At 39.4% G+C, this 9,389-nt stretch overlaps 1 protein-coding gene across 2 annotated transcripts; it reads left to right on the top strand.

The window, feature by feature from the left end:
* The first annotated feature begins 2,103 nt into the window (after nt 1–2,103).
* On the top strand, nt 2,104–8,752 carry LOC115742852 (DEAD-box ATP-dependent RNA helicase 10). 2 transcript variants are annotated; one of them, XM_030677358.2, is made up of 14 exons: nt 2,104–2,160; nt 2,195–2,398; nt 2,936–3,059; nt 3,194–3,263; nt 3,917–3,979; nt 4,494–4,568; nt 5,261–5,380; nt 5,913–5,954; nt 6,065–6,139; nt 6,646–6,792; nt 6,910–7,047; nt 7,513–7,624; nt 7,707–7,795; nt 8,375–8,752. In XM_030677358.2, exons 2-14 carry the CDS (start codon nt 2,263–2,265, stop codon nt 8,492–8,494), a joined length of 1,311 nt encoding a protein of 436 aa, XP_030533218.1. In that variant the 5' UTR covers nt 2,104–2,160; nt 2,195–2,262; the 3' UTR covers nt 8,495–8,752. The 2 variants fall into 2 exon arrangements, with proteins under 2 accessions (XP_030533218.1, XP_048141490.1); XM_048285533.1 differs by having other exon boundaries at nt 2,106–2,398.
* The last annotated feature ends 637 nt before the right edge of the window (nt 8,753–9,389 follow it).

Raw genomic sequence — 9,389 nt, 5'->3', positions numbered from 1 at the left:
CCGGTTCCATTTTCAGTGGCTCTCAGTCAGTGCACGCTCGTCTCGGTTGCTGTCCGCTTGCTGAACTCGTGCTGCTCTTCTGTCCTTTTCCCTTCGTTTTCTTTTTTTATTTAATAGAAATTATTATAATTCTTTTCTAAGCACAGAGCTACACCGGTTCCGACAGGCGGCGACGATCATCCCAAATCCGAACCCCATTAACATTGTCCCGTCCCGGATGCTTATCCGAACTCAATTCATGTTAGTGAATCGGTGTATTCGATCTCGACTCGAAAGTAAAATTCAAAGTATTGTGCAAGTTCGGTCAATCGACAATCTCGAGACCCATCTCTTTTTTTTATCAAGACCCTTTATTTAATTATACATGGTAAATGAAAACCGCAAGAGATTAAACAATTTAGAACAAAAAAGGGTTTTTTTACATCTCCTCTTGTTGATGCCATGATATAAGGTTATTTTTTTCATAACCCATCAAAAAAGTCAAATTTTTTATTGGACTTTTTATAAAGAAAAAGAAAAGGAGGAATAATAATAATAAATGCGACACCTATATTCTGAATTTCTTTGGTCCAAGAATGTCAGAGATGGGGCGTACTGGGAAGAATCATAAGTCTTTCTTGGAGTCAAAACTACATTAACCTAAAGAAAGAAGAGAAGAAAAGTGGTGGTGATTCTGCATAGGAAGCTTGAATTTGAATGCACAGATGGGAAGACTCATTAATGGAGTTAGGTGCACGTTGGCCAATACGAGCATGGACATTGACAGCTGTCGACGCAACTCTTTGGAAGATGGAAGAAGAAATAACGTGAACCCTTTTAGGAAACCGGAAGAAACCCACTCGAAAATTTCGATCCGGGTCTTATCTGATTTATGAGATTAAATCTGCTATGTCCTTATGAAGAAGAAAGAGGTATGTGATGGAAAAGTTGCCCCGAGGGTACATTAGCCTTTGGATTTGAAACCGTTGCTCAGATGGCGTGGGATATTACATTGTTCGAGGAATAAGAGTTGTTTAGATGATTTTATGGTAATTCGGATTGTTTAGTTTTCACGAATAAGGCAGTTAATTCGATGGTGACTAGATCGACCGATCACCGTTGCTCGTGATGAACGGGGAGCTATAAAATGACTGGATGGGATTGGCTTTCGTCTCTTCTCATTCTCGTTAGTGAATTTGGATCCAACTTTTACATTGAATCCAAATTTATCCCTATCATTCGTTTCTTCCTTTTGTGATTGTTCTAATATTCTTTCCTTTTGCTGCGCTAACCTACCAAATTAGGAGATACTATCATACGAACTAATGCCTTTTTAGAGCGTTCGCATAGACATAATCTAATAGAAAAGCCCAACACAACAAATTCTATAGCACGCGAGAAAACAACCGTAACTTTGCAAAGCACCGTGGTCCGGCAAACCTGAGGAAATAGTTTACAATCGTTTCAGCCCTGAAAATTCATCGTATAGGCACGTTTCACTGTGTTTTTGTTTAACTTTCTGTCCTATTTATAATTCTCATCTCTCCGATTTTTGCTCTGTCTCTTTGCAAAGTGCGGAAGTCGAACTCCGCACCTATCATAGTAGCATTTCCACTCCCAATCTCTTTACCAGCATAACCGCATGCCTATGGAGATTCTCTACTCGATCAATTACTGGAAACTGTTCAGCTCTGAATTAAAAAAAAAAAAAATTGGAGAGACGCGAGATCCCATAAATAAAAATACTTTTCTCGCAAAGCATGTTTGCTTATGGGCTTGGAGACAGCCAAATGGTTCTGCGTCTCCGGCCTCAGCTCTAAGCCCGGCCCGTCCAAGCATGCACACTGTGCTAGACGGGCTTGGACATGCCCAATTAGACCCGATTTGAACCAGACTCGGGCCAGTCAATTGGGCCTGGGCTTTTAATTCGGGTTAGCGCGAACCCGCCCACTGAGTATCTTTTATCAAAACAGTTCGTGGCGAGGGGAAACGCCAAACGGCAAAGCAAAACCCTAAACCCTCGAGAGGACGCGTCGTCAGCCTCCACGTTACTTCACGCGCCACCAGCTCCGGCCGCTCTCTTTGGTCCCCCACCTCCCCCCTCCCCCCAACCCCGGCTGGCGGCCGTACTGCCATTGATCACAAGCCGGAAGTGAATTGAGAAGCTTCTCTCTCTCTCTCTCTCTCTCTCTCTCTCTCTCTCTCTCTCTCTCTTCAATTGCTTTGAGCAAGTTCTAGAATTTTGGTCATCTTCGAGTCCGAGCTCAGCGAAGGAGTGATAGTATGACCGAAGAGAAGGAAGAAGTGAAGACTTTCAAGGAGCTGGGCATATGCGAGCAGCTGTTGGAGGCTTGCGAGACTTTGGGATGGAAGAATCCGACGAAGATCCAAGTTGAAGCCCTTCCTCATGCTCTCGAAGGTGCCTTTTCTTTATCAATATCCGCTTTTTGGGATCGGTTTCGATATGCGAACCGTGTTGTGTCGTTTGGTCGGTTGCCTCGATGCTAGAATATGAGCGAGGATGCAAGATTGTCGAATTGTTTCAATCCTTGTTCCACACGAGTGATGAGCCGGTACTTACTTAGAATCTGCTTAATTTTCTTTAGAAGGACCAGGCCTTGCTTAGATTCTCTAGGTTACGTGAAAGCTTGATAATGATATTGGGTGGACTGTGCACTTAAAGGTGTCTGGTTCGCATGCTTTTGGTAGATTATAACTAGTTCAGAGCAAGAAATTTTTGATCGTGTCGCTTTAGGCGAGACAACAGTGCTCTGGATTAAATGAAGGTGGATGCCATACGAAATGTTTGTCTTAGCTTGGTGTAATGGCTCCTTATTGACTGGTCCCTATTGCGTTTTTTGGTGATCAGTGTTAACTAGACTGAAGTTACTCTGATTATATATAGACGCTATAGACAAATTGATTTCCCTTTGCTTCTTGGTTATTTGTTCGATAGGAAAAGATATGATCGGTCTTGCACAGACAGGATCTGGCAAAACGGGGGCATTTGCTCTTCCTATACTGCAAGCTCTATTGGACTCTCCGCAAGCCTTCTTTGCTTGTGTGCTCTCTCCTACGAGGTTGGAGCTACTTCACTTTATTTGGCTATAAGCTGACACTATGGCATCGCCATGTGTCTTACAGTAATTAGTGGATAATCTATTTGTTTTCCTTTTTTTATTTGTATTTGTATATGGCTTTTGCTATTTCCTAGGGAACTAGCAATTCAGATTGCTGAACAATTTGAAGCTTTAGGATCTGGCATCGGAGTCAGATGTGCTGTGGTAAGCTTTTTGCTGACTAATAACATTTCAAGCGTCGCGAAAATATATTTCTGTATCATGGGCACAATACTCTGATTTTGCAATGAAATGTGGTGTTCGTGGTTAAGATCCCCTTTCCTGTTTAGTAGTTTGAATAGTTGCCTTGTTGCTGGTACAAACCTTTTGATGTGGAATAGACAGGCCCTTTTATATGTATTTGCTTTGCTTTTTTGTTTGATCCATACTGGTGAACTTCTTGCATTCATTGCAATCAGTCCTTTTCGTCAATTTGTATGTCAGCTGCCCAAATCTACATCTTTTGGTATTTGTGACAGATTATATTCTTTTAGAAACTGAAAGTCTCCTTTTAAGAATGTAATGTGACTAACAAAAGGTAATAATGAACTGATTTGCACCTAGTGTGTTTTATCCCCTCATTTGAATTGTGTCTTGGTGTTAGCATCTGTGATTCCAATGTCAGAAGTAGATTGAAGTAGATTCAGTTGGTGATTGAACTTTGCCTATCTTCTAGCAATTCTGCAAGTATTTCTCTTTTTTGTCCTTTCACCTTGGAGGGACGTGTTCTGCAGTTGTTTGATGAAAGTTCCAGACTGCAATTCTGCCTTTGCCCTTGACTGAAAAGAATATTTTCTTGATGCTGCTTCCTTTTGCAGCTTGTTGGTGGAGTTGACATGGTGCAACAGGCAATTGCCCTTGCAAAGCGCCCTCATATTGTTGTAAGTGCTCACTGATTAGAACTTCATCTCTCAAGTATCCGTTTCAGTAGACTGCTTAATTTGTCTTTGATATTTAGGGTTACATAACTGAACTAGTGGACATGAGTTGTCTCGGATTGGCACTTCCCTTCTTTTCAGAATATATCAACCACTTGCTGTTATTTGCCTGTTGGTTGAACTTAACCTTTGGTTGAGCTTAACTATAGAAGTTGAAATTCTAAGCTCACCCTGAACATTTGGTAGATAGTTTGAAAGTCTTTCTTGATGCCTTTGGGCATTTTATTAAACGTTGTGGCTATTGTACTTAAGCTTTTTGTATGTTAATCTCTTCTAAGATGCATCATCTATAACAGCTTGCTGAGTGCTATATTCCATCAATACTTGCCTTTCATCTCTGTTCTTGATTTTGTTTGTGTAGTCACTGAACTAACATGCTATTCGGTAAATTTATCAAGATATGTCTATTAAGTCTCCTGTTGGTACTTATTATCTTTTTATGTCTTCTCTTGGACAGGTGGGAACGCCAGGACGTCTTCTTGATCATTTGTCCAACACCAAAGGGTTTTCTCTTCGCCCTTTGAAATATTTGGTAGGCAATTCATACAGAGCGAGCCGTGTAAAAGAGTCTATGATTTAGGTTAATATCGTTCTGTATGTCCGATGCTTGCATGGAAATATTCCATAAATTTAGTCATATCAAACCAAGGATTAAAAAATTTTGCCTGAAGTTTTCTCTGTTTCAAAATTGGGACTAGGTTATATTTCATGCTGTTATATCATACTTCTTAGAAGTCGTGAAAGATTGTGCCTAGTGCACTGTTGAGAGAGTTTGGACATGAGCGTTAGAGAGAATAGGTAATGGGACTTATTAAAAATTGGGACTAGGTTATATTTCATGCTGTTATATCATGCTTCTTGGAAGTCATGGAAGATTGTGCCTAGTGCACTGTTGAGAGAGTTTGGACGTGATCGTTTGAGAGAATAGGTAATGGGACTTATTAAAGGTGGTATGTTGCCAGAAATTATAAGTCGAGAGGTTTGACGTGATCGTGTACTTATGGATTGCTGAATAAGCGAAGCGTGTTTAATATTTAGGGTGTACTTAGATCCTTACACAAAATTCCAACCAGAAATCCTCAAGGAAGGGGAGTTTTGAGGTCTTAAACTAACTCGACAAGCATTTTACTGTCCTTGATGATTTGCAGTCATTCTAGATTGCAACGTGATCACTACTTGTTAATGCTGGTACTAATAGTGATGCAACATCTGCTCTTCAAACAGGTCTTAGATGAGGCGGACAGGTTGCTGAATGAGGATTTTGAGAAGTCCATTGATGAAATTCTGAATGCTATACCGCGTGAAAGGAGGACATATCTATTTTCTGCCACTATGACAAAAAAGGTATTTAAAGATGTCTTGAAGTAGATATAGCTTGGCAATTCCATGGTGCCATTTAATAGGAATTCTTGTTTTATCATTAAAAGAAGTTAGTTGAAGTAACATTTCCATGGCGTGAATCTTTCTAAGCTCGTTAGATTTTTGTTGAAGGAACTGTAAGCATTGAGTTAAAACACCCTTAGTAAGGCAATTTACCCTTTTCTTAAGCTCTGAGACGGATTTAACTTTTTCTTTTTCTCTGTTTTGTTATCAACTTATGTGGCTTGAGTGACATTAATGGGGCCTTATGTAGGTCATAGAGTTAGGTGAAACACGGTGATCGTTACTTTCAAAGTTCTATAATACCGTTGGCGTCTTGTGTTTCTCGACCAAGCCATTGCAACTTCTACTTAGTATGTTAAAAATTGGCTGATATGATGGTTGGGTATCCACTTGGTTCCTACTCAAAAGAGAGTTTCAGTTCTTTTAGTTTAGAAGATAACAGCTTAATGGGGCCCGCTTGGAGTGTCAACTTATGTATGCGTTTAATGTTCAGGTTAAGAAGCTACAAAGGGCTTGTTTGAGGAACCCTGTGAAGGTATGGTTTTAGCAATTCCAATATCTTTAAAATCTGTATTATTAACATCTAGATACTGTTATTGCACTATTCTAATCGTGCAAATGTGCAAATTTATTTTTTACTTTCAGATTGAAGCTGCATCTAAATATTCCACTGTTGATACACTGAAGCAGCAGTATCGCTTTGTTCCTGCCAAGTACAAGGTCTTGTCCTTTAAACTGTAGGCAATTTGCGTGAGATGCTTGCAATAGTATTGAGCATGCCTGCCACCCTTGCTACTGCTTGTGTATACAATGAAGCTAGTCTTGATGGTGCATCCAATAGCTGCATGTGTTATATTGTGAGAATGTGCCAAACATCATAAAAAGACATGGATTAATACTTTAAAGTTGTATTACGAGGGATATGACAAAAGAAAGAATGTGATCACTCAAAAGAATTTATGTGGCACCAACCCACTTACTGGGAAAAGGCTTGTTCATTTTTGTTGTGGTTGTAGTTGTAGTTGCAGTAATGTGGGGTCATTCAAGGAAAGCTTTATAAATTAAAGATCTAGCTCTAATTTATTTATGCAGAGTAACACTCTAGGTTAAATGCATTTAACGCTTCAAGATATTGTTGGTACTTTAAAGTGAAACTGTTGACGTAGGTTTTCTGTGTTCTGTTGATTTGATTCCTCCCACTAAACATTTTGTTCGCAATTGTGCAGGATTGCTATCTTGTCTATATTCTCACTGTGATGGCTGAAAGTACGACAATGGTTTTTACTCGAACATGTGATTCAACTCAACTTTTATCCTTAATTCTTCGAAATCTAGGACTAAGGGCAATTCCAATCAGTGGTCAAATGAGCCAGGCATAATCTCTCTCTCTCTCTCTCTCTCTCTCTCTCACAGCACATTTTTATCAGTTCGTAGCAAACTGCATTTTGAAGGTGTGTGCTGATCTTTGGCCATCCAATTTTTCATGGCAGTCTAAGAGACTTGGAGCTTTGAATAAGTTTAAAGCACGAGAATGCAATATTTTGATCTGCACTGATGTTGCAAGTAGAGGACTTGATATCCCAGCAGTGGACATGGTTATCAATTATGACATCCCATCATCTTCTAAGGTAAGGCTTTGAGCTGCTTTTGGTGGTTTTAGACTTCTAGTTTTTGTACACCTACTTGGCCAATTTCTTTTTTGTGCCACCTTGACAAGATGGACATGTTGATATTTATATCCACGGAGTTTAAACCCAGTTAGAGAAACAAAGTAATAATAAAGTAGACTAAAGTAGCATAAACCAGAGCAATCAGAATCTGCAGCTTTGGCAGCTAATGCCCAGAGGTGGCACCTTGACACTTCCTATCTAGGCTTGATTAGCTAGCTATTTCACGAGCCACTGCCTTTCCAGGACACCATCTTTGACTGTAAATGGTATGATACCTCAGGGACGGAACTCACGTAAATCGTTTATGTCGAGCTTTATGGACCTCGGATTTTGTGTTTTTGCATTGGCTGATGGAGTAAAGTGGCTGCATGGTTCTGCATTTTCTCTATTCTTCGTGCTTTTCTGATTGACTTTTTGTGACAGGATTATATACATCGAGTGGGAAGAACTGCTCGAGCAGGACGATCTGGTGTTGCTATCTCGCTAGTGAACCAGTATGAGTTGGAGTGGTATTTACAAATAGAAAAGTTGATTGGTGAGGGAGACATATCTTTATCTCTAAATTTTTTTTGAAGTTTTCTGCCTTTTCATTAGACTAATTGAAAGATGTGCATCAGGTAAAAAGTTACCCGAGTTTCCTGCTCAAGAGGAGGAAGTATTGCTATTGTTGGAACGTGCTACCGAGGCCAAAAGAATATCACAGATGGTATCCCTCTTTCTCTTTATATCTTCATGCATGCGTGCATGTGGTTCCTGGGACATATTCGGCAGAACTGCACATTAATGCTTTAGTGAAGTATTCGTGTCGAATTAACTCCAGTTTTAAGCTGAGTAAACCACAACACAAATCTAAACATTAGGAAACGTGTTGACGGGTTTGATTGTCAACAGAGAAACTTTGGTGGGCCACCCAGGAGCCTCTTGCCACAGTAATTGCCCGGTTGCGTGAGGGGGAGATAGGTGTGATCTGATGGTGTGAGTCGGATGCTCCAAGAGGCCTAGGACCCTCAATGTCGTAAAAAAGATTGTTTCTTTTCATATGCTATGAGTGGACAGATTTTTTGTATTAGGTAAAACCGTATCCAAAATGACATAGTGATGATTAGCATTTCTAAGTATACACCAGTGGTTTGGGCAATTTTTGGTAAATCCCTTCCTTTAGCAGAGTTAAATATATATTTATATATATATGGTCGGAATAGAGTTAAATATTAAGTGAAGCCTCCATGGCATATCCTTTTTTAGATAGAGATGATGCTGAGTTCACAGTTCTTGGACTCTGCAGAAAATTAGAGAAAGTGGCGGTAAGAGGAGAAGAAAGGCAGGAGGAGATGATGGCGAGGAAGAAATTGAAAGATACTTGGGTAACAAGAATGGGAAGAAATCCAAGAAGTTGAAGAGATAATGACATCTGACTGCTCAAGCTAGAGTTTTTCAATGTCGATCCGGTGGCAATGTAAATTTATCGGATGAGGCATCATTCTTCTACGCAAGCAACTGTGGTTATGCTTTTTTATTTTCAAAGAAAAAATTCATCCCCATTTTATCCGATAAATGTTTGTTTGTCACTGAAGTTTTCAGGTAGCGTTCCATTCTAAATGAGAAGATTTTGGGATACTGCTCAGAACAGTAGTCTCCTTCAGTTTTTTTGACGATTTGGATTTCATTTGCTTGGATCTGGATGTTTGATTACGCAACCGGGGCGTGAGAGCCAATTCTACATCTAAACCATCCAATAGTTGGGGCCTCATTTGAGTCCGTATGATCTGATGGCTAAAAATGAAGATCGGTTGCATACCACACTAGCTCCTTTTTTGGCAATTTGGCAAGGAAGAAATTTGGCAATTTGGCAAGGAAGAAAAATAGATGCAAAGCGTATGTTTCTTAGATTTCATTTGTTTCGCGAAAAATGAATAATTGAGAGAATATTTTTGCTATAAATGACTCCTTATATAATTTACGAAAATGGATTAACGAAATTTTTTTTTTCGTTGTCTAGAAAATATTTAGACTTAATTTGTTATTGATAATGAAATTTTTTTTCATTGATTAAGTATTTTAAATGATAAACGTGATTATATTTCAAAAAATATTTTTTAGATCATTCGTTTTTCGTGAAAGATTTGGTGCCTTAACCACTAGGGATAAATACAACGAGGGCTTGCATCTTTGATTAAACTTTAAGCAGCTTTCTATGTTTTGAAATTTAAGGAAACGAAGTGGTTTTCATTTCTCGTTTCTCAAAGCTGAAATGCATTTTGGTTCTCATATTCCTGGTGCTATATTTTCCCTCTCCTCGG

This window comes from Rhodamnia argentea, chromosome 9, assembly GCF_020921035.1.
Source record: "Rhodamnia argentea isolate NSW1041297 chromosome 9, ASM2092103v1, whole genome shotgun sequence".
NCBI lineage: Eukaryota > Viridiplantae > Streptophyta > Magnoliopsida > Myrtales > Myrtaceae > Rhodamnia > Rhodamnia argentea.
This window is presented reverse-complemented; position numbering and strand designations above follow the sequence as displayed.

Bases quoted from the DNA above. Each gene is read 5' to 3' on its own strand.
- LOC115742852 (XM_030677358.2), top strand. From the start codon at position 2,263: ATGACCGAAGAGAAGGAAGAAGTGAAGACTTTCAAGGAGCTGGGCATA. The intron at 3,264-3,916 runs GTAAGCTTTTTG...TTCCTTTTGCAG, and splicing joins TCGGAGTCAGATGTGCTGTG to CTTGTTGGTGGAGTTGACAT. The intron at 5,381-5,912 runs GTATTTAAAGAT...TTTAATGTTCAG, and splicing joins CTGCCACTATGACAAAAAAG to GTTAAGAAGCTACAAAGGGC.